Here is a 25,723-nt window from a genome sequence, read left to right as displayed (position 1 = left end):
CACCTCCCCCTCTTTTGCCCCCTTCTCTGAGCTTACTAAAGCACCTGAACCCCGGAACCTGCAACAACCATTCCTGTCCCTGCTCTATCCATGTCTCTGAAATGGCCACAACATCGAAGTCCCAGGTACCAACCCATGCTGCCAGTTCCCCTACCTTATTTCGTATAAGAGTATGACTAAATTTTATTTGGACTCTTGAAGCTAAGTATGACGACCTTAAAAGCTAAAATCGAAGATTTTCCAGGCCACTGGATTCGTTTGATCTGTGCTAGAACAATTTAAAACTAATCCTTCTGCTTGGCAACGTTCTTTGTTTTAAACCTTCTTATTCGTTACCTACGTCCCTAAGTAATGTGACAACGAAGATTTCTGGTTTGATCTCTGGTTTGTGGTGTTAACTGATCTCTGCCAGGATAGTGGTGCAATACCACTGAAGTTTGGTGTCTTGGGTCCAGGAGGGAGTCAGTGTAGGTTCCTGCCCTGATCATTGTCCAGCTTCATGAAAACTGCATCGAAAGGCTTTGTACATGGCGCTAATATCCCGTCCTGTGACACAGCCTGCTCGTATTCTTTGTCTCGGCATGCATGTCAAGAGATGTCACGTTGGATGAGCTACCAAAGCTCTTCCAGCGCCTGAGACATTCTTCTATAGAATCCCTACAGTGCAGAAGGAAGCCGTTTGGCCCATCGATTCTGTGCCGACCCTCCAAAAGTGCACTCTACCTAGGCCCACTCCCCTGCTCTATCCTGTAAACCTGTGTATTAATCATGGCCAAGCCACCTAACCAGCACATCTTTAGATTGTAGGAGGAAACCAACGCAAACACCGGGAGAACGTGCAAACTCCACAGTCACCCAAAGCCGGAATTGAACCCAGATCCCCAACACTGAGGTAGCAGTGTTAACGACTATGCCACCGTGCTATAATAAGTTGCCACTTGGAAAATATTGGTGAAATGAAGAACATTCTCTTGTTTGTTTTTATTCTGCCTGATGTTTCCTTCAGATATGACGAGTCCGAATGGATTACAAAAAAATCTTTGGTATCTTTTGTAAAAATGCTGCCCTTTTGTTTTAAAAAAAAGATGCGTAGTGAACGCAAGTATGTGACCTAGATAAAGCTATGCACTAATGGATCTTATAAAAATCTATGTCTAGTATATGAGAATGAAGACCAGTTGTTGTGGAATCCTGATTTTCTGCCTGAGAATAAAGTGGTGGAATTTCTTTGTGATGCTAGTAAGCGCACAGGTGAGGAGAAAGGATTGGATGCAATACCAGAAGGCTCACACATAAAAGACAATGAACAGGTTTGTCACGTACATTGAAATTCAAAATGCCTGTATTACCTATTATAGAGGAGCAACTTACAAGTGATGTCAGAATTTTATGAATTAATGTTCTAAATCATTGCTCAAACTCTACTGTTCAGTCAAGCATGGGAAAATAGCATACATTTGGTTGAAACAAGCCAATCACAGAGGTTGTGGCAAACTGGCCTTGGATAAAGTCACTGTATGCATCCTTGCATAACAGCATTACATAAATGGTTGCATTTCCTATTTAAGGTGTAATTGTTTTAGTTGAAATTGTCAATCATTTTTACTTGATTGCTAAAACATTTCATCTTGCTATTAGACCTGCTTCATCACAAAATTGTGTTTTGATCTTCAAAAACAGTAGGATTCTCTATTGAAACTTGCTTTAATTTAAATTGTGAAGCAAATTCAATTCTCAAATGACTGCAGCAGCATAAAGTCCTATATCTATTTTTAAAATTCCTGGGTGAGTCACCATTCCACTTCAAAACGTATTTAATTCCTATGTCAGATAATCTTAAGAAAAATATTGTTTCCATAATAGTTATAGCTCTTTGTGTTGGCTATGGCTCAGTTGGTAACACTCTTGTCTCCAAATCATAATGTTCCAGATTCAAGCCCCACTCCAGGAATTGAGCACAAAAAAAATCAAGACTAGCGCTTAACAGTGCAGAACTGAGGGAATGCTACAATGTCAGTGCCATCTTTCAGAAGAGATGTTAAACTGGGGTCTCATCTATCTGCTTTGGTTGATGTCAAAGATCCCATGACACTATTTTGAAGATGTGCAGAAAAAGTTACTCCTGGTGTCCTCACCAATTTTATCCCTCAGTCAACACTCCAAAAAGCAGTTGATCTGGTCATTTTCATTTGCTGTTTTTGGGAATTTGCTGTATCCAAATCGGCTGCCATATTTTTTTACATTACGGCAGTGACTATGCTTCAAAAGTACTTAATTGGCTATAAAACGTTTTGAGATGTCAAGTGGTCAAGAAAAATGCTGTATTAATACAAGTCTTTTTTCCTTCACTTCACTTTCCTCTCTCAACATCGTCATTTTCTAACCCATGTGGAATTATCTCAAATTAAGTCTTGAATTCTCCCTTTGCACTGTGGCCACCTTTGAAACTGTGCATTCCTCACAATGCCTGACAGATGTCCTAATCCTTACTCAAATAGTGAGCTGAAAACACTATTTTCTTGATGCATTGTTTGTCTCTGATTTCTCTCCCCACCATCTGCCCTATTTTCCAGAGAGCAATTGCCAGTTAAACAGAAATATTTTAAAGTTACAAGGAATTAAGAAAGTCACTTTCATTAGCCAATATTGGCATTTACCCTCCATGTGAGCAAAACTAATGCTAATCACATTTTTGGGAGACGGGATGGGGTATTGTCACTAGATTAGTAATCCAGATTAGGTATTATTGAGCCTGGGAACATAGGTTCAAATCCCACCATGGCAAGGCAACTGTTGCAGTTTAAATCCAATTAATTAATAACATTCGCAATTGAAAGCTATTCTGAGCAATGGTGCCTTGAAACTATCATTGATTGTTGTAAAAGCCCACCTGGTTCACTAATTTGCTCGCCTGGTCTGACTAACCCCACGATAATGTGGTTGACACTTAAATGCCCTCTCCACTCCAAACTAAACCACTAAAGAAAAGTTTTTTAAAAGACTAAAGGGCGGCACGGTGATGCAGTGGTTAGCACTGCTGCCTCACAGCGCTGAGGACCCTGCTTCAAACCTGGTCCCCGGTCACTGTCCGTTTGGAGTTTGCACATTCTCCCCATGTCTGTGTGGGTCTCAACCCAAAAAGATGTGCAGAGTACGTGAATTGGCCACGCTAAATGGCCCCTTAATTGTAAAAAAAAAGAATTGGATACTCTAAATTTGTTTTTTAAGAGATTAAAACTCGATGGACCAGACAAAGCAGTCTGCTGGATTGGCACCCATCCACCACCTTAAACATCCACCACTGATGCACAGTTGCTTCAGGTGTCTACCATCTACAAAGTGCACTGCAACAACTCACCAAGGCTCCTTCGGCACCTTCCAACCCCATGACCTCTACAATATGGAAGGACAAGGGAAGCAGATGCATGGGAACACTACCACCTGCAAGTTCCCCTCCAAACTGCACCGTGCTGACTTGGAATTATATCCCCATTCCTTCGCTGTTACTTAAATCAAAAGCCTTCAACTCTGTACTAATACTGTAGGTGTACGTGCATCAGATGGGCTACAGCAGTTCAAGATCACAGCTCTGGGGGATGGGCAACAAATGTTGGCCGTGCCAGCGATCCCATATTCCATAAGAATTTGGGGGGAGAGGAGACTGTCAAATGTACCACTGTTTAGATTTGAATTATCCTCAAGTATGTATTGACAAGACACTGTTGGGAATGTATACAAGGTGTTAAATTTATGTCATTTAGGAGGGCAGCACGGTGGCGCAGTGGGTAGCACTGCAGCCTCACGGCATCGAGGTCCCAGGTTCGGTCCTGGCTCCATGTAGAGTTACATATTCTCTCCCCCCCCCCCCCCCCCCCCCCCCCGTGTTTGTGTAGGTTTCGCCCCCACAACCCAAAGATGTGCAGGATTGGCCACGCTAAATTGCCCCTTAATTGGAAAAATGAATTGGGTACTAAATTTATAAAAATAGGAGAGAAAAAATTATGTTGTTTACGTTAATGGATAACTACTAAATTAAACCCTGTGCAACACAGTCTTTGTTACAATAATATGAAGATATCTGTGATTGCCAAATGCAAGTCTTGGCAGCTTTTTGAAGTGAATTGTTAAGGTCATTGCACAAGTAGCAAGTTTCACAATATCAAAGTTTATTAGCTTACGTATGCTTTTCCTGTTTTATATTGTTACCTCCATGCTAAACAAATCTAATGATAAAACCACTAATGTGAAATGTTATTAACTGAATTGTAATCATTAAATATACTCAAGTGAATATCCATAATATTAATTATAGACTGTGACAAAATAAATTCACTAATCTAATTTTACAATTCATATATTTCTGGTGCGAATCCTTCAAAATATAATCCACATATGAGTTTCTTTTTCTTTTTCAGGCACTGTATGAGTTGGTTAAGTGCAACTTTGATACGGAGGAAGCATTGCGAAGATTGAGGTTTAATGTGAAGGCAGCCAGAGGTAGAAACATATTAATTCCCACTAGGTGGTGGTGTTTCCTATGCAGTTGAAAGCATTATAGCTTAGCCATTTCTATTTGGCTTTGCAATAATTGCTATAGTTGTAATAAAGATTAGTTTCATGTACATTTGTTTTCAAGTACCTATCTTTGCCCCAAATTTCAAGATTTTCCATCAGATTCTTCAGTTAATTTTGGTTAGAAGAAATTATTTTACTTTTTCTTGCACTTGAAAGATGTTTGGTGAAGTCGTTCAGCATTGGTGTTTTTCTGTTCCTGTGGTTTGTAGAATTAAGCCATGTATCCATGATATACTTACCCCTATTTACAGAGTGCTTGTTTTTCCGAAATTGAAGTCCTCTGACTTATGGCACAACTGTTTACAGGAATCACTTGTTGGTCGGAGCTGATTTTCCCACGGATACAATGTTAAAAATGGCTGATTGGTTTGTAAATGCATGTTAATGCCCAATTCCTCAGGGATTTTGGGTGCGATTCTTTGAGCCCCGGGCCAGAGAATTGCCGCAATCGCGCCCCGACGGCGGCGCGCTATTATCGAGGTGTGGAGAATCGGTGCCGTTGGCGCAGCGTGGGCCGCTGAAATCGGCGGGGCCGCCGATTCTCCGGCCCAGATGGACCGAGCGGCCGCGTGGAAGAAGCAGAGTTCTGCCGACGCCGTTCACCCCTGGTTGCTGCCGGCGCGAACTCTGCGCAAAGGGTCGGGGGACAGCCTGTGGGGCGGGGAAAGGTGCTCCTTCACTGGGGGGGAGGGGTGGGTGGCTCCGATGGGGGTCTGGCCCGCGATTGGGGCCCACCAATCGCCCCCCCCCCCCGGGGCCTACTTTGTTGTGCGGCCGGCCCCTGAACCCCCACGCCATGTTGCGTAGGAGCTGGTGCACTGAAGAAGTCCCCGGCGTGTGGGTTGGCGTGGCCCAATTGCGCATGCGCGGGTTGGCGCGGCGCCCATTTGGCACCGGGAAGGGAGGCTGGAGCGGCGTGAACCGCTCCAGCGCCGTGCTGGCCCCCTGTGGGGGACAGAATCAGTCGGCCCGCGCCCGTTTCGCGCCATCATGAAACACGACAGCGCGAACACTTAGTCTCCATTTTGGAGAATCGCCCCCTTTGTATTTCTGCTTTGTGGCAAGCCACTTTTCTGAAGCTATTTGTCAGCCAACAGGTAACAAAAGGAGATTAAACCACACATGCGCTCGGAGATGAGCCTAGTGCCATGTCGGCATATTTACTGTGCTCTCATACTTTTGCTTAGTTTTTGACTAAACTAGGGACACAGCACCTAGACGGTAGCGTTGCCTCGCCCACTCCAATACTTGGGTGCATCCATAATCCTACCTGTCTCTGTCCCCATACCTCTGCACCTTTTTTACCAGAAATTTGGAGGGAGGTTTCTCCACTTATATGGGCGCATTCAGCGTGAGCCTTCCCAAAAGTATCAAAGATAAATGGCGCAGAATGTCATTATTTCAAAACTGGCATTGTAAAGCCAAAGCAGTGCAAATTTATAATTGTCATATGAGCAATCCGTTGTAACTTGAATGTTGTAAAGTCGAGGAGTGCCTGGCCATGTTTTAGCTAGCTACTGGTTGCTTTTGTAACTACAATAATATCTTATTTCCTGTTGTAAAGTATATCTTTGTGAATATTTTCCTCTAAAGATTCATGGGTTTTAATCTCAAAATAATTACTTCCAAACAGTTAGTTTAGACCGGGTTATAAATCTGAGGCTTCCAAGTAAATATTACTTCATCCAATGAAGGTACTAGATATTTAAAAATATCTGGACATAAATCATTGTTACTTCAAAAGCAGCCATCTTTTTAGTGACTAGAGCAGGAGGCCAGCACCATGCATTGAGTCATTGGAGCGAGCACAAGTGTCAAGAATAGCAGCATGAAGATTTTATTTATCTACATTGCCCAGAAAAGTCAACAAAACCACGGGTGGTGTTTTCTGTCCCCACTGCGTCTTATTTTGTAGCAGCAGCCTGCTAATGGCTAGCAGCAGAAACTTCAAGTTCCTCTGCTATCAAAAGGCTTCCCCGTCATCACATCATCGTCACTGGGGGATGTGCTGCAGGGGCCTGGCATCAGTGGAACTGCATAATCCTGCCGGTGGGAACAGTTGGAAAATCTGTCCCAAGTTACTGATTGTGGGTACTCTGTAGAACCGAAGAAACTGCCCCAATGGCAAGAGAAAGAAAATCAAAGGAATAGCTGCCTTTGGGTCACTTGAAAGCTAAAGAAGCTTAGAAATGGATCATTGACCTTTGGCAGCTGTAACCTAGGGATTTTGTTCCCATAATTTATAATTTGGGGGGGGAGAAAACTTGGATGGAATGTCTGTCAACAAAAGTCACGCACTTCTGGGTTTATTTAATCTTGTCAATCAGCCAGGTGTTATATATATCAGCACTGTTGCAAGTCCCACCCAGCTCCTTGAATTACAGCATATTTATACTTAATACCTGTATTGTGTTGAGGTGTTTATTATATTTGCTCATTTTTTTTTTCTCATTTACTATAGAAGAACTCTCAATTTGGAGTGAAGAAGAATGTAGGAATTTTGAACAGGGACTTAAGGCATATGGAAAAGATTTCCATCTGATCCAGGCTAACAAGGTACACAAAATATCATCCATGTTTGAAATCCTGAACTGAATTTAAGGATTAAGTGTTGCTTTATTGGAAAAGGGTTTGAAATACTAATTAGCAGGCCCCATTTTATATTATACAGTAGCTAATGTGTTGTATCAGGTCCAAACTTGCTTTGAAAGATGGTTTCACTGTTTACCTCTAGTAGAAATAAAGTGGCACTGGGGGGAAAGCTACAACCAGAAACCAGTTGCAAACACTATTTCAGAGTGACAATACACAAATGTTATTCATTTTCAGTTCTATTATTTCAGCTGGGCATTCCAGTGGATTAGTTCTGCAGATGAAATGGAATGATACTGTGTACTTCTGAAGGTGTGTTCTTTATTGATCCATATATATTTCCAAGTGTTAGCAGAACTAGCATACCTATTAGGACATTTTAGAATGAAATTCTGTTAGTTCTGTGTAAACAGCAATTTTCTTCCATTCAAAGTTATATGGAGAAAAGTATTTTATTTTCTAGTATAAATAATTATGTAGGTCATTTTCATGCAGTATAATGAAACTGACCTTGCCTCCATTGTCACTGATCCATCAATAACTGGTTAATATTATTTTAGCTAAGAAAAGAAGATCTCTTATGACCATGTTCATGGTAAATCAACATTTTTGATGAGAACAAGGGCTCTCTGTGCCAAGTATCACTAATAGCGCACTCTCTTTTCAGCATTAGGGTAGTGGCCCTGAGATCGGAAATCATTGGGAAAGGGGCCTGAGGTTTAGCAGTACTAGGACAGGGTTTAATATCTACCAGTATTTTGAGGGGGGTTTTAAGATCTATGGGAGGTTGGAAGACATTCCAGGATTCTGGGGAAAACTAAAGTGGCACATTCGAGGAACACTTGGAAAGATTTTGGAATTTAAAAACCTTGGGGAATTATGACACATGAGAGAGCATTAGGAATGTAGTCCAGGAGTTTGTGGGTATTGAACGGGTGCCCTGGTAGAGGGTGGAGCATGAGGGCAGATGATATTGAAGTCCATTGGATTGGAGAAAGAGGGCTTGGATGTTTGAGAGAACAGAGACCGGTAGAATTAGGCGTTGCTGAAAGCTGGCATTATTGGTAAGGCAGGCTCTCGCAGCCTTATGATATAAAGGAATTAAGAATGGGATTCAAAGTGAACTTGAGGGCTTTCAGGCCATCATACCCAAAATCTCTCCAGAATATATCAAGATGTGCCATCAGGCACCCATCCATAACTTCTGCTGGATTTCATTATTTTCTTTATTACCAATTAATGAACGAATGTTAAGTTTGTCAATTTAATCAGTTTTTAAAATACATTTCCATAAACATAAGTTACCTGTGCTCAAAATTGTTACCATTTTCCAGATAAAACCCCGAGTCTCCCTACCTGCCCAAAAAAAATTTTGACAGGAAAACAAAGAAACTGCAACTGCTGCAATAAGAGGCTTTATTTAATTAACTGAGTAATTCGGGATTTCTAAAATTTTAGACACGACCTGCCTGAAATCAGTAAGTTCAGTCTCTAGTTTTCGTTTGAAAGCTGTCGTGTTAAGCACAGTAAGATAACACGGGCTGCAACTGGATGCAGCTTTACCTGAGAGATACTCCACACCTTGAAGTTAGTTCAATATGATTTATTGAACCTGTCACACAGTCGGCTCAATCCTCTGTGAGTTCGACTCTCTGCTAACCCAGTGTGATTAATTGTCTGATTGAACCAGACTAGCTCTTAGCCACGTGCTTTAGGAGTTATATGATATGTACAACCTGACTCACACTGTAGATGTCACCAGTGGAAAGAGGCAGAGTGTGAGTGCCTCGTGCCTTTTATAGTGGGAAACCACCCCCAAGTGTTCTGCCTGCTGATTGGTTATGTCCTGTCCTCTGTATTCATTAGCTGCCTGTTTATATCTCATTATGTGCATGTCTGCATATCATGACAAAAGCCATTTAGCAAACAAAGATGAATTTTCCAAGACATGGAAATACTATGCAGCTGCTTGGAAACTCTGAAAATTGTATGTCCACCGACTATGCAAATATGGGGCGAAATTCTCCGACCCCCAGCAGGGTCGGAGAATCGCCTGGGGCCGCCGAAAATCCGGCCCCCGCCGTGGCAGAGATTCTCCACCACCCGGGAAGTGGCAGCGGGAATCACGCCACTCCGATCGGCGAGGCCCCTGCGATCGGAGTGGCGTGATTCCCGCTGCCACTTCCCGGGTGGCGGAGAATCTCTGCCACGGCGGGGGCCGGATTTTCGGCGGCCCCAGGCGATTCTCCGACCCTGCTGGTGGTCGGAGAATTTCGCCCATGATTAGAGATTTTGCAACATTTTCCTTGTATATGTTTTCATTACAGCCTAAGCTTTTGAGGCACGTTAAAGTCTTAAACCAAATAAGTTGTAAAATCCATTTTAGACACAATATAAAGACAATTCACGTCCAAGATACTTTATGTATAACTAGATTTAAAACATTTATATGTAGTAATAGTTGAACAAAATTTTGGGTAAAAGACTAAAGCAACTAAAACTTGCCTTACAGGAATTAACTTTGTCAATTCTATTTATGTACTTAATTTTTAAGGTGGTAAATTATTTTACTACTAATGTTTATTTCTTATTGATGTTCACGTTTCAGGTGAGAACACGGTCAGTAGGGGATTGTGTAGCATTTTATTACATGTGGAAGAAGTCTGAGCGTTATGATTTTTTTGCACAGCAGACTAGATTCGGAAAAAAGAAATACAATCTTCATCCAGGTGTTACGTAAGTGTTTTTGAATTACTGACAGTAAATAGTTGTATAATCTTCAAGTTTTCTGCCGGAAGGCAAGTTCTTGGCAATTAATCGTTAAACTGGGGAAATGCCATGGCATCTTACTACAGATGGGGTAAGGAGGCAGAGCCCACGTCTACACCTCAGCCAAAGAGGTCAAACTCCATGCTGTTAGCATTTATCTGAATCTCACACCAACCATTTAGCTAACCACCCTCGCCCCCAATGGCAATTTATTTTTAAACATTGCATTAGCAAATGTGTTCTACATTGTTGGCTTTTCACAACATATCAATGTATATTATTGTGTGTTTTTAAACTACAATATCACTTTCCCCTTTCCAGTTGTTGTATAAAGCAATTGATGCAGTGGATTATATTTGCATACAAGGGAGGCCAAATGTAGCAACTGTTTTGGTCTGATCCTGGTTCCAGGGACAGATTGATACAAAATGGAACTGTGGTATATTGGGTACAGTCATTCAACTCAGTTGTAGTCACCTGCTGTTGGTTTTCTAAGCTCCTGTGGTTGCATCAGTACTGTTAAAACTGGCCTGATATCCCAGGACAAATCGTATGGTCACCTCCCATATTATTATCCAGTATTGGTCTGTTGCTGTGTTATTCTCAGACAGGGTCTATTTACTTTCTATGTCTTTGTTTGAATTTGGAGGCCAGTAGTGTCAGTAATATGAAACTCAAAGAGATGCTCCCTCTGGCAGATAATCCACCAGTACAGGAGCAATATTGAAACCCGTCTGTGCTGACTCCCTTTCTCAAACTGACAAGGAGTCCAAGCAGAAAAAGATAGGCTTGCATCAAAATAATATAGGATTATAATCTCGGTCGGAGGCCTGAACAGAAATCCTCTTGTATCAGTACTTTTGGCCAAGATCTTTAATTTCATTGTTTAGTTCTGCTTTATATCCACTCACTGAAGCTGTTCTGATCAAATCAAGTTATTGGTAGCAACTTAAGTATGTTGTAACTTTTAACGTGAACATTTTTTAAAAACCATCAGAAAATTGTACACTAGATTTGTGCTTGAGGTGCTGTTACCCACAGGGTTATCGAGTTGAAAGGTGGAATTAGGCAGAATAGTTCTTTCTTGGAACATAAGAACTAAAGAGCAGGAGTAGGCAATTTAGTCTCAAGAGCCTGCTCCACCGTTCAATACAATTGTGGCTGACCTCATTATGGCCTCGACGCTACCATCCTGCCCATTCTCTGTAACCCTTCAAACCATTACTAATTAAAAATCTGTAACTCCTCCTTAAATTTACTCATTGTCCCAGCATCCACCACACTCTGGGGTAGAGAGTTCCATAGATTCACAGCCCTTTGGGAGTAGTTTCTCTTCACCTGTTTTAAATTTGGCTATCCCTTATCCTGAGACTACAACCTCGTTCTAGAACACCCCACAAGAGGAAGTATCCGCTCCACGTCAATTTTATCCATTCTGTTTATCATCTTGTATACCTTAATTTGATCTCCCCTCATTCTTCTAAACTCCAGAGAGAATTGGCCTAAACTGCTCAATCTCTCTTCACAAGACAAACCTCTATCTCTGGAATAAATCTAGGTAAGCATCCAATGCCACTACATCTTTCCTCAAATAAGGGGACCAAAACTGTGCCCAATACTCCAGGCGCGGCCCCGCCAGTGCCTTGTACAATTGCAACAACACTTCCTTACGGTCCATTTGCTTTCTTTATTGCCTGCATGCTAGTTTTCTGCATCTCATGCACGAGGAAACCCAGATCCCTCTGCACCGGAGTGCCTCAAAGTCTTTCCCCATTTAGATAATCAGTTGCCTTCCCATTTTCCGACCAAAATGAATGACCTCACACTTATCCATGTTAAACTCCATCTGCCACATTTTGGCCCACTCACCTAACTTATCTATACCTGTTTGTACGGTTCTTATTTCCTCATTGGAACTGACTTGTCCCATCTATTTTCGTATCATCTGAACATTTGACTATGGAACCTTCTATCCCTGTATCCAAGTTGTTAATATAGATTGTAAATTGTTGGTGTCCAAGGACCGAACCCTGCGGCACCCCATTAGTTGCATATTGCTAGCCAGAAAAAGACACATTTATCCCAACTCTGTCTTCAGCCAGTCTTCTATCCAAGCTAATAAATTACCCCAACCTCATGTGATCTAACCTTGTGTATTACTCTTCTGTGTGTCACCTTATTAAATGCCTTCCTGAAGTCCAGATATATCGCATGTACAAGATACCCATTATCCACTGACTTTTACACTTCAAAGAACTCTAGCAAATTAGTCAAAGATGATTTACCCTTCATAAAACCATGCTGACTCTGATGGATTTGTTTTACTTTTCCAAATGTCCTGATAGTACTTTCTTAAGAATGGATTCTATCAATTTCCCAAAAAATGTTTTAACTAACTGGTCTGTAATTTCCTACGCTCTGCCTCCCTCCCTTTTTGAATAAGGGCGATGCATTAGCATTTTTCCAATCCACTGGAACTTTTCCCATGCCAGGAAATTTTGGAATATTATAACCAATTGGATCCACAGTCGGCCGCTAGCACTTCCTTTAGGCCATGTTAGCCATCGGGCTTTGGAGACTTGTCTGCCTTCAATCCCAACAGTTTTGTTGAGTGCCATTTCCCTATTGATGTTGATTGTTCTAAGTTCCACCCTTTCTATTACCTCTGATTTACCCATTCCTATAGGGATGGTACGAGTGTCCTCCACCCAAGGCAAAATATTGATTCAGCATCTCTGCCATTTAAGTGTTCTCCACTCTCCAGTTTCATCTTCCAAGGGACCAACATTCACTTTAGCAATTCTTCCCTTTTATGTACTTATAAAAGTTTTTGCTATCCTTTTTTGGTATTTTGCACAAGCTTTCTTTTATAATTTACCTTGGTTCTTTTTATTATTTGTTTAGTAACCCTTTGCTTATGTTTGAAAGTTTCCTAATCTTCTAGCCTGCCACTGGCCGTTGCAACATGGTAAACCTTAGTTTTTAACTTTATATTGTTCTTAACCTCCTTGCCTGGTCATGGGTGGGTTTTTTTTACTCCTCTTACCGTCTTCCTTTCTGGTATAGATTTTAGTTGTGAGGAATTGAGTATCTCCTGAAACAACTTCCATTGCTCATCAGCTGTCTTCCTGCCCAGTCTACTCGGGCCAAATCTATCCTCATCCCTATGTAATTTCCTTTGTTTAATTCCAGAACACTAGTGGGGCACTTTATTTTCTCGCCCCCAAACTGAGTGAATTCTATCACACTATGGCCACTATTTCCAAGAGGATCCTTAACTATGGGTCATCAGTTAATCCCTCCTCATTACACAATACTAAATCCAGAGTAGCCTGCTTCCTGATTAGTTCCACACAGATTTTTCCAAGAAACAATCTCTTAATACATTCAATGAATTCCTTCGAGGCTACCCTTGCCAATTTGATTAATCCAGTCTATGTGCATATTAAAATCACCCATGATTATTGCAGTACATTTCTTACAAGCCACCAGTATTTCCTGGTTTATACTGTTCCCCACTGCGGAACTATTGTTTGGGAACCTATAGATTACTCCTTCCAGGGACTTCTTCCCTTTGCTATTTATTATTTCTAACCAGACTGATTCCACATCTTGATCTCCAGTGCGTATATCATTTCTCATGACAGCATTGATCTCTTTTTTCACCAGCAAAGCTCCACCACCTCCCTTTCCTTTCAGTATCTTTCTGAAATACTGAGTAACCTTGGATATTCAATTCCTGGACCTGGTCTTGTAATCATGTCTTGCTAATCGTCACCAAATCATACCCATTTGTCTCTATTTGCTCCGTTAGCTCATTAATTTTGTTCCCAATGCTTCGTGCATTTGGATACAATGATTTTAAATCTGTTGTCAAATCTCCCTATTCTTTTATTATTACTTGTTGCAACCTGTTCTGTCCCTCGCCTTTATTTTCTGGTAACCATCCACCACATCACTAACCTGCACTCTTACCTCCTCCTTTAATTTTATCTCTCTCTCTTGCGCGCTCTCCGTGCATGTCGCCAGGGCTCTGGTTCCAACATGATTCAGCTTAACACTTTCCCATCAGAACATGTCAGTCCTTCTCCAGGACTAGTACCAGTGTCCCATGAATTCAAACCTATTCCTCCCACACCATTATGGTAAATATTCAGTCCCCCATCCTTGCGGAGCGTGGAGTCCAAGTGCATCATAAATCAGCTTTGGTTCAGTTATGTAGAAGTGTTACTGTTGTTAACTGATAGAAGGCTTGCAAGTGGGGCATATGGCACAGAAGATTTGGGGGTATGTGTATGGTAGAAAAAGCTAGTTAGAAAAAATGTTTCTTTTAAATGTACATTTCTAGTGGACCAAGTCAGAAGTTGCAGCTAATTTGAAATGGCCGGTCAGATTTTTGTATAATTGATTTAAAATTGAATTTAGGGATTATATGGACCGTCTCCTGGATGAAACTGAGAGCACAGCTTCCAGTTGTGCACCTTCACCACCACCAACCACCTCAAACAGTAGCAGTAGTCAGACCGAGAGGGAAGATACTGCTGCAATAGGAAGTAATATGAATGGTGAGTTGTGAATCAGCTTTTTGCCTTGTCTTGATTAAATCCACAATCTTTTCTGCTTGTGCATTGGGATATGAAAATCCTATGCATTGCTTTTGCTCTTAACCTGTCATCATAAAACACTTGTAATCTAAAACAACTATCAATTATGTTTGCTTGTATCTCTTTATTCCCTTCGCTGCTTTCCAGTTTAACGGATTTGCATCTTTAGTATGCCTTATTTTAGTTGCCTAGATTTTAACACTACATTTTCAGTAAGTATACCAAGTAGGAGAAATTATCTAATGCTGTCCTTAATTGAGCATGTGTCTTAAAATCTGCTTAGTTTGTCTCAAGCCATTGTCTGAGGCCTACAGTGTATAGTTGGGTGAATGTGCACATGGTCTTTTGAAAACATTAAACTTAACAGCATATAGGCATAATTGAATAGAAATCGGTACGAAAATTTAGTTTCAGATATTTATCTCTAGTACACTGATGTTCTTGGCAGTTGTTGGTTTTTCTGAGAAGGATTTCCTCCACCAGTTGTCAAAAGTAGACAAACTAAATTACAAACCCAACCCAAGTTACCTAATGCCTTGATCTAAGGTAATATGTTCAAGAAGTATATTGTCTTGGTAGCTTCAAGATATTCTGTTGTTCTAACAGACCTAAAATAAAACATTGTTCCCAAATATTAAAATCAAAATATCAGTTAATTGGTGCAAGTCATCACAAGCACTATGTCCAGTTATGCTTGAAATATTCTAATGTTGATTTCATTGTAGTGTAGGACATAGTTTCCATTTTATTTGTATCATTGTGTAAAACCTAGTAGTGGTGAAGTTCATATTTGTGCAATCTATATAATGGTGTGAACACAGTTGGAAAAAAAATCTTGATTTTTTTTTATAGATAACTCCCCAATGTAATACATTTATTATTTCTAAAAATTTGAATGAATATCAGAGTCTAAATCATCCAACTGGGTTACAAGACATTTTATCACATTGGGTTGACCTAAAATCAATGAAAAATACAACAAAAACAATCCATCAAGATTACACTATTGTATAGAAGTGGCCTAATCTCAACCCATTCTTTCTGCTCCTCTTTTCAACCAATATCTAATTTTTTTTAGAAAAAGAATCACTTCAAAACTTCAAGAATTCAGTTTTAACCACCTGCTGCCAAGAAATACTTGACTCATGTCCTATTTAGTCCTAATCTCTAGCTTGTGCCCTCTTGTTACCATATTACTGACCAGTCCATCACCTAACCATCCAGAATCTTTTTTAAAATAAATTTAGAGTACCCAATTTATTTTTTCCAATTAAGGGGCAATTTAGCATGACCAATCCACCTACCCTGCACATCTTTGGGTTGTCGGGACGAAACCCACGCAAACATGGGGAGAATGTGCAAACTCCACACGGACAGTGACCCAGAGCCGCGATCGAACCTGGGACCTCGGCGCCGTGACCATCCAGAATCTTAATTGTGCTTAATATTCTCAGCTCTGAGTCTGAAGTATCACTGTCGTGTGAAACCTGAGGTTTGGTTCACTGCTGGATTTCTGACATTTGTCTACTGGCATGAAAGTTTTAGGCTTGGGTAACTGGTAGCTGGGTTCTGTGTCTGGCAGGTCTTTGAGGTAAAATTATTGATTTTGGTGTTTTTTGATTGGATTTCTTAACAAAGATACACATGTTTCTGCTGCGAACTATGCAGTGGGGAGGAAGAATAACAAAATATCATTTAAGCATGCAAACATTTTAAAAATCAGCTTTCTTGACGTGGCAGGGCAAATTGGTGCATATGTTTGCCTGACAGCTGTTAATAATTAGCCACTTAACAGAAAACTAAAGATTGTTTTAACTTCGTAATCAGCCATTTAAAATTCAATAGAATCTTGTAACTTTCATTAAATATTGCTCCTTGCATGCTGTTAGTGTCACCGATATTTAACAGCATTTTTAGGCTTTTCTTGCAAGCTGACTCTTCCTCAAAGCGCAATGCTTTAATGTGTAAATGAACAAAAGAAGATAAAAGATGGCTTATTCGATCAATGTGTTGCCCTTCCTTGCCTGAATGTGCTGCTGCTCCTCCATACCAGGGTTATTGCTGTCTTGCTCGCTCTGGATCTCTATGGGTTAAGGGAAGTATGATAGAGTTTTCTTTTGATGTAAATCCAGGGGGTTTTGTTATTTTTTTAAATTAGGTAAGTATCCTAAAGCTCTGTAAACATCAGTGAAATTTTATATATTTTTGATGGAAAAAAATGATTTTGCAAAATAGTAACTTTATTTCAGTCAGTGGAGGGATGAGGTCCATACATTTTATCATGATGTGTGGGAGCTGTCTCTTAGTTGTATGTGCAGCATTATCTTAAGAACGAGCATCCTTGCTGCATAGTGTATTAAACTTTATTTTCCCAACTAGAAATATAGCTATTGGCAATGTCATTTGGGCTGTTTCTCTACGGTCTTCTGCTCCTGCAATGATGTCTACCTTTTAGCATAATCTCGATCATTTTTTAAAATAAATTTAAAGTACCCAATTTTTTTTTTTTCCAATTAAGGGGCAATTTAGCCTGGCCAATCCACCAACCTGCACATCACGCAGACATGGGGAGACTGTGCAAACTCCACACAGACAATGAGCGAGAGCCGGGATTCGAACCCGAGTGCTCAGCGCCATAGCAATACTAATCACTGTGCCAAGTGCCGCCTAGGATAATCTCAATCATAACGCTAGTGCATATAGTCCTGTCCAGCATACTCTTCTTAATTATGCTAAATAGCACAGATTATATACAATGGTAGCTATAAAGTGTTTAATCTTTTCAAAGTATAATTATTCAATAATTAATGTAGTCAGATCCTTTGCCAGTTGGAACACAATCAAGCACTCTCCTCTTACTCCTCTTTCCCCAACCAGCACCAAACTAAAATGTCCCATAAAACTAGGATATATGCTAGATCCCAGCTAGACATAATGCTAGACGTAATTTACATCGGTAGACCATAGAATTTACAATGCAGAAGGAGGATATTCAGCCCATCAAGTCTGCACCAGCCCTTGGAAAGAGCACCCTATTTAACCCAACACTTCCACTCTATCCCTGAAACCCAGTAACCCCACCTAACCTTTTTTGGACACTTAAAGGCAATTTATCATGGCCAATCCACCTAATCTGCACATCTTTGGACTTTGAGAGGAAACCGGAGCACCCGGAGGAAACCCACGCAGACACGGAGAGGACGTGCAGACTCCACACAGACAGTGACCCAGCCAGCAATTGAACCTGGGACCCTGGAGCTGTGAAGCAACTGTGCTAACCACTGTGCTACCGTGCTGCCCTTAATCATTGTGTAATAGTTCATATGAAGCGATGTTGTGAAGAAATGTCCTATCACCTTGGATTAATTAGCACCTTCTTCAGAACCTTGACAAACCAGTATTAGGCATCATCTGTGACATTCCCCCGCCCCTATTTTTGACACAAATTAATTTATATGCAAAGCATGATCTCTGTGACTACCTTTCATACAGTGTCACAGAATTTGTTACAACTTGTTCAAGAGTAAAACTGATTACATTAAGTGCACATTTACTGGTTTGTGTTTGCAAAACAAATTTTCTTCTTGAAAAAATTGGATTTTAGAGTCTTTCCCACCGGATTCTAGAGCCTTTGTGTAAACTCCTGTTCAGATATAATTCTAAGTAGATAAAGGAGAATGAAAGCTTTGCATCACTACCTTTCTGTTCAAAGTGCTCCCATTTATCTGTTAACATTTTTAATAAAGATAAATGTTCAACCATGAAAGTTTCTACCATGAAAGATGGCAAAAAGGGGAAGTGCTGGTGTCGTATTGTTGCTGCACCTGTAATGCAGAGACCCAGGGTAATGCTCACGACCCAGGTTTGAATCCATTCCCAGCAGGTAATGGAATTTGAATTAAATAAAATATTTGGATGACCATTAAACCATTCTGATAGTCATAAAAATGCATCTAGAAGTCTGCCCTCCATTCCTAATCTGACTCCAGACCCACAGCAAAGTGGTTGACTCTCAGATACCTATGAGATAGCCTTGCAAGCCACTTGGTTGTATCAAACCGCTGCAAAGTCTGCAGCACGGTAGCATAGTGGTTAACACAAATGCTTCACAGCTCCAGGGTCCCAGGTTCGAATCCCGGCTTGGGTCACTGTCTGTGTGGAGTCTGCACGTTCTCCCCGTGTGTGCGTGGGTTTCCTCCGGGTGCTCCGGTTTCCTCCCACATCCAAAGATGTGCAGTTTAGGTGAATTGGCCATGCTAAATTGCCCTTAGTGTCCAAAATTGCCCTTAGCGTTAGGTTGGGTTCTGGGGATAGGGTGGAGGTATGGGCTTGGGTAGGGTGCTCTTTCCAAGAGCCGGTGCAGACTTGATGGGCCGAATGGCCTCCTTCTGCACTGTAAATTCTATGAAAAAAAAGGTTGACCTAGGCACCAGAAAAGACAACAGCAAACTAAGCCCTGTCAACCCTGCAACGTCCTCCTTACTAACGTAATAATAATCGCTTATTGTCACAAATGAATGTTTCTGTGAAAATCCCCTAGTCACCACATTCCGGCGCCTTTTCGGGAGGCCGGTGCGGGAATTGAACCCGCGCTGCTGGCATTGTTCTGCATTGCAAGTCAGCTATTTAGCCCACTGTGCTAAACCAGCCCCATATCTGGGGGCTTGTACCAAAATTGGGAGAGCTGTCTCATGGATGTGTCGGGCAACAGACTGATATTGTTGTACTGACAGAATCATACCTTATACCATCACCATCCCTGGGTATGTCCTGTCCCACTGGCAGGACAGACCCATCAGAGGTGTGTCGGCTCATTGGTATGCAGTTGGGAGGGAACTTCTTGGCACTCCTCAACATTGACACAGGACCCCCATGAAGTCTCATGGCAATCAGGTCAAACACAGACAAGGAAACCTGCTGCCACATACCATCTCCTTCCCCCAGCTGATGAATCCGTGCTCCTCCATGTTGAATAGCACTTGGGGGAAGGAAGCGCTGCGGGTGGGAATCTTCAATGTCCATCAATCAGAGTGGCTCAGTAATACTACTACTGACCAAGCTGGTTGAGTCCTGACTTTATCTGTGGTATGTGGTGAAGGCACCAACATGAGGAAAAGCATATTTGACTCTATCCTCCCGAATCTTTTTGCCATAGTTGCCTCTGTTCATAATTATATAGGTAGGGGTGACCACCACATAGTCCATGCGGAGACAAAGACCAATCTTTACATTGAGAATATCCTCAATGTTGTGTGGCACCACAACCGCACCAAACGGAAAGATCTCAAAACAGATCTAGGAACTCAAGACTGGGCAACCAACAGGTGCTGTGGGTAATCAGCAGACAAGTACTCAACCATAATCTGTCATTTTATGGCCCGGCATATCCCGCTATCTACTATTATTACCAAGCCAAGGGATCAGCCCTGGTTCAGTGAAGGGAGTGCAGGTTGGCATGCCAGGAGAAGCACCAGTAGGACTGCTTGCCTACATGGACAAGAGAGTTGAACTCCAGAGGTGGGAGTGACTGCCCTTAATATCAAGGCCTTAATTAACTGTGTGGCATTAAGAAGCCCTAGCAAAACTGAAGACAATGGTATCAGGTAGAATCTCCACTGGTTGGAGTCATGCCTGGCACAAAGGAAGATGGTTATGGGTAGCCATGTTCAACATTGAAAGAGAGCCTTCGGCCCATCAAGTCCACACCAACCATCAAACACCTATCTATTCCAATCCCAGTTAACAGCACTTGGTCCGTAGCCTTGTATACTATCGTATTTCAAGTGGTTGTCTAAATAATTCTTAAAAGTAATGATGGTTCCCTCCTCTATCACCCTTTCAGGCAATGAGTTCCAGATTCCAACCACCCTCTGGATGAAAAAGGTTTTCCTAATTTCTCCAGCACAGTCGCACAGTGGTTAGCACTGTAGCCTCACAGCGTCAGGGACCCGGGTTCGATTTCCGGACTGGGTCACTGTCAGTGCAGAGTCTGCATGTTCTCCCCATGTCTATCTGGGTTTCCTCTAGGTGTGATTATTATTATTATGCTCCACAGACCAAAGATGTGCGGGTTAGGTGGATTGGTCACGCTAAATTGCCCTTAGTGTCCAAAAGTTAGGTGGGTTTGGGGATAGGGTGGAAGTGTGAGCTTAGGCAGGGTGTTCTATCAGGGAACGATGTAGACTTGATGGGCCGAATGGCCTCCTTCTGCACTTTAACTTCTATGATATCCTCTAAATCTCCTGCCCATAGCTTAAATCTATGCCCCCCTGGGTATTGGCCCCTCCACTAAAGGGAAAAATACCTTCCTGACCACCCTATGTCCCCCATAATTTTATACATCTCAAACAGGTCCCACCTCAGCCTTCTCTGCTCCAGTGAGAACAACACTAGCCTATCTAGTCTCTTTTGATAGTTGAAACAATCCAACCCATCAACATCCTGGTAAATCTTCCTTTCCAGCACATATCACTTCCTTCCTATAGTGTAATGACCAGAACTGCACACAGTACTCCAGCTGGAGCCGAACCATACGGGTTGGCATGCCAGGACCATACCGTACGGGAATTGAACCCGTGCTGCTGGCCTGGTTCTGCATTACAAGCCAGCTATTTAGCCCACTGTGCTAAACCAGCCCCGATGCACTTCCTAGGGTCTGACCATTCATTGTATATTTCCTTGCCTTGTTAGTCCTCCCAAAATGCATTACCTCACACTTTTCATGGTTACATTCCATTTGTTACTCTTGTCCCACCTAACCAGCCCGTTTATATCATGTAATCTGAGGCCTTGCTCCTCACGATTTACCAATCACCAATTTTTATGATATCTGCAAACTTACTTAACAAGTTGTTGGTCAATCTCCTTCACCTCCTTCATCGACTACCTTTCTCCTAGCTGCTTCATCAATGACCGTTCTTTTGGGGTGGCACAGTGGGTAGCACTGCTGCCTCACGGCACGGAGGGCCCGGGTCCGATCCCGGCCATAGGTCACTGTCCATGTGGAGTTTGCACATTCTCCCCGTGTTTGCATGGGTCTCACTGCCACAACCCAAAGATGTGCAGGCTCGGATTGGCCACGTTAAATTGCCCCTTGGAAAAAAATTATAATTGGGTACTCTAAATTTATTTTTTTTAAATAATTATGACCTTTCTTCCATCATAAGTAGAGATGATCACTGAGGATTGCATAGCACTATTCGCAGCTCCTCAGATGCTGAAGCCCATGTCCAAATGCAATGGGACCTGGACGATATCTCAGTTTCACTGGCAAGTGGCAAGTAACATTTGTGCCACAAGTGCCAGGCAATGGCCACCTACAACTTAACCAAAGCTCATTGATATTCACTGAATCCCCCACTATCAACATCCTGGGAGTTTCATTGACCAGAAACTTAATTAGTCTAGCCATGTGAGTACTGTGGCTACAAGAGCAGGTCAGAGGCTGAGAATTCTGCAAAGAATAACTCTCCTCCTTACTCCCCAATACCAGTCCACAGCTACAAAACAAATCAGGAGTATAAGAATACTCTCCGGTTGCCTGAATGAGTGCATCTCGAACAGCACTCAAGCTTGAAACAAAGCAGGCCACTTGATTGGCATCCCGCCTACAATCACTCCCTCCACCGCCAACACACAGTAACAGCAACAGTGTGTACCATCTACAAGATGCACTGCAGGAACTCACCAAAGGTCTTTAAACAACACCTTTCAAATGTACCCTGCTAGCATCTAGAGGACAAGGGCAGCAGATAAATGGGAATACCCCGCCTGCAAGCTCCCCTCCAAGCCACTCACCATTCTGACTTGGAAACATATTTCAACTCCTTCATTGTCACTGAATCCTGGAATTCCCTGCTAAATAGAAGTGTGGGTGGAGCTACAGCACATGGACTGCTGTAGTTGAAGTTCAGTGAATGGAGTGGCACAGTGGTTAGCACTGCTACCTCACAGCACCAGGGACCCAGGTTCAATTCTGGCCTTGGGTGACTGTGGAGTTTGCAGGTTAGGTAGGGTTACTGCGATAAGGTGGGGGAGTGGGCCATGATAAGATGTTCTTTTGGCGGGCAGAGGGTCGGTGCAGCCTTGATGGGCCGAATTCCCCCCCTCCTGTACTACATAATTCTATGATGAAGAATGCTGGCCTAGCCAGCAAACACATGTACCGTGAATGAATGAAAAAGCTGACTAACAATTTTGAAAAAGTGCTGGCCAACATGGACATGGGCCGAGTGGTGGCCTTAATGACTCTGAATTATAACGTGTGTAGTCAAACATGTACTTGCACTTGGGACAAGAGGTTATAACTTAATTTATGGAAATTAAGCCAATATTGCTTAAAATACACAAAAGCTGAAAGAATGCAAGAATTGAACATGGATTTAGTTTTCTTGAGGCAGTCTCTCCCAAGAGAGTCCTGGCATTTATTTAGTTAATTTTCAATGGGTTTTAGCTCAATTTTGTTGAAAATTAGTATTTAAATCTCTCATGTTTCTGTCTGTGATAGTCTATAAAGAAACATTATACATTTGCATGAGATATAATGTTAAAACCATTTTTGTTTTGTTTTTGGAAAATATCTGCAGGTAATAGACTGAAGAGCCAACTGAAATCTTTTTGTTGTATCTGATGCAGGGACAAATACTAATGGTCCAGTTGAAACATCAGATCAGTGGCATGATTATGGTGAAATCAAGGGATTGAACTACAATAGACCTGTCAATAATTCTGCAGTTGCTGGGCATGCAAAAATGAACACCAATGGCTGTGAGAAAGATGATGATTTGTGCGATGTCAAACTAGTAAATGTACGGAATGAAAAAGACGAGTCTGGATCAAGTTGTGAAAGACCAGCTAAGAGACTAAAAACTGATAATGATTCTGGAAATGAAAAGAATAGCGTAAACATTTCAGAAGCAAGCCTGCACCAGAAATCTGAAGACTCTGCTGTTCTGACTAACTCATCTAGACACCAAATGCCTGTTGAATTGGATGCTTCGCAAATCTGAAGAACGTGTAATAATCCAATTTTGGTCTTAATGGCATTTTTTTTAAACCTGATTCATGATTGGGTTGGTTTGTACAAATTGGTCATTGACATCAGTGATGTCTTTTTTTATATATATACACCTATATATATTAATTTATATTAATATATATATATATGTAAATTCTTCTGACTATCTGGGCTCAAAATACATTCTATATTTTTGCCAGATTTCTACATAGAATCGAGAGAATTTTTTGAATAAGTGCTCAAGTTTCCTTGCAGTCCTTTCTGTAAAACTTGTACAGTTCCCTGATTTGTACAGTTGCTAAGCTTTATTGTGGATGGAGAAAGATAATAAATATACCAAGAATCTAATAATGTCTGACTCATTCCATTTTGGTACAACTTTGTTTTTAAATTATTAAAATGATGGAATGATTAACATATTTAAGAGGTAGTGGTTTTACACTGTCTGGAGCTGTGATTTAAAAAAAAATAAAAAATTTAGAGTACCCAATTCATTTTTTCCAATTAAGGGGAAATTTAGTGTGGACAATCCACCTACCCTGCACATCTTTGGGTTGTGGGGGGCGAAACCCACGCAAACACGGGGAGAATGTGCAAACTCGACACGGACAGTGACCCAGAGCCGGGATCGAACTTGGGACCTCGGCGCCGTGAGGCAGCAGTGCTATCCACTGTGCCACCGTGCTGCCCCTGTCTGGAGCTGTGATGAGGTTTATCGGGGGTCACAGTTTTTACAATGCTGTAATTGATTGAAGCTTTTTGTATGCTATTCTATTACTGCAACAAATATTTTAGCTTGAATATAAAACTTCATCCCTCAGTATTGCTAAATCACAGTTCTGATTATATGCTGCATTTTCTTTATTTTGATAAGACTTGCCTACAACATGTTGAATATGCACGTTACAAAATGAAATTGCAAAAAAAGCTGTGATATTTTTCATTAAAAAAATGAACCTTTATAATTTTGTTTTCTTCTGGATTCATATTAAGTTTATTCTCAATATTGTACATTTATTTTGGCTTTTAAATTGAGATACATAGTGAAAGCTCAATCCAGAATGACCAATTAAAAATAAAGACTTTCATTTATATAGCACCTTTTCCTGACCTCTGGCTGCAAAGCATTTTGAGAGATCCAATTGGGTACAACTGTAGGGAGGAATCTGTGATATCCCAGCAGCAGCCATCATGCATTCTCATAATGCACCACCTCTGTCAGCATTATTACAAGGTTTCAGGAAAATTAAGTAAATGGGTGGTACAGAGACACAGCTTTCCAATGAAAAAACCCCAATCAGTGGTCAATAATTTGTGTAATAACATTTATTCCTCCAATTAAAGTCCAATTACCTGTCAGTAAAATTCTGCTGTCTGGACAAATTAACCAGTCTGATCTAAAATAGCACACACAGCCTTCGGAAAATGTTTACATGTTTTGGATTCTCCCATAATTTTGTCATTCAGCAAGGGTAACCTACTTAACCAGAGGTTATGGGACAGGTGTCATGGGTTTGGGATGTGCTGTTATAGATTTTCGAAAATTGCTACAGTACATCTTGCAGGTGACACACGTTACAACACATTGTACTAGGGGTGGAGGGGTTTTAAATTGGTGAACAGGGAACTCATTGAGCAAGCTGTTTTGTCCTAGTGTCAAGCTTCTTCACTTGCCTAGATGAGTGAATCTATATCACACTACCGACTTGTGATTTGTAGATGGATTTTTGAGGAGTCAGAAAGTTCATTGTGAGCCAAACCTGTGACCTGCTCTTGCAGCCAAAATAAAATATTTGTGGCTGGTCAACTGTTACTTCTGGAATTAAGCTCATGTCAATGTTTAGACAAAGAATGTAATGAGGCCTGGCACTAACTAAGACTATTTAATCACATTGAGACTTCAATAGTTTTGCTCTGGCTTCTTGTCCTAAAGACTTGCTCCCAGCCAAAGTGTCAACTAAAGCACCTGAGTTTCAATTATATTAATACCAGTTGTTGTACATGGTGGGCCTTCAATCTTAAATGAGTCAAATGAGACTTCTCCATCTGGCACAACTTCTCTTTACCCAGTTGTCCAGGTGCATAAGCTTTTCCTTAGGTTGGAGGAGCTCTGAAGTTCATTTAGACTACCTGATTCTCCTATTCTCCAATTGCCCTGTAACAAATG

General features: G+C 41.4%; 1 protein-coding gene across 9 annotated transcripts in view; it reads left to right on the top strand.

Annotated features, from left to right (window-relative positions):
* LOC119964669 (mesoderm induction early response protein 1-like) overlaps nucleotides 1-24,025 on the top strand; it is a 79,420-nt gene extending 55,395 nt beyond the window's left edge. For 7 of the 9 annotated variants that reach the window (XM_038794447.1, XM_038794449.1, XM_038794450.1 and 4 more), the window contains 6 exons: nucleotides 1,159-1,310; nucleotides 4,416-4,497; nucleotides 7,037-7,131; nucleotides 9,776-9,903; nucleotides 14,362-14,501; nucleotides 23,175-24,025. In XM_038794447.1, coding sequence (XP_038650375.1) covers nucleotides 1,159-1,310; nucleotides 4,416-4,497; nucleotides 7,037-7,131; nucleotides 9,776-9,903; nucleotides 14,362-14,501; nucleotides 23,175-23,548 — 971 coding nt within the window. In that variant the 3' untranslated portion in view covers nucleotides 23,549-24,025. Of the gene's footprint in view, nucleotides 1-1,158; nucleotides 1,311-4,415; nucleotides 4,498-7,036; nucleotides 7,132-9,775; nucleotides 9,904-14,361; nucleotides 14,502-23,125 lie in introns of all 9 variants that reach the window. The other 2 variants (XM_038794446.1, XM_038794451.1) reach the window with 2 other exon arrangements.
* Nucleotides 24,026-25,723: the final 1,698 nt, after the last annotated feature.

The sequence above is a fragment of the Scyliorhinus canicula genome, chromosome 4 (assembly GCF_902713615.1).
Source record: "Scyliorhinus canicula chromosome 4, sScyCan1.1, whole genome shotgun sequence".
NCBI classification, from domain to species: Eukaryota; Metazoa; Chordata; class Chondrichthyes; order Carcharhiniformes; family Scyliorhinidae; genus Scyliorhinus; species Scyliorhinus canicula.
This window is presented reverse-complemented; position numbering and strand designations above follow the sequence as displayed.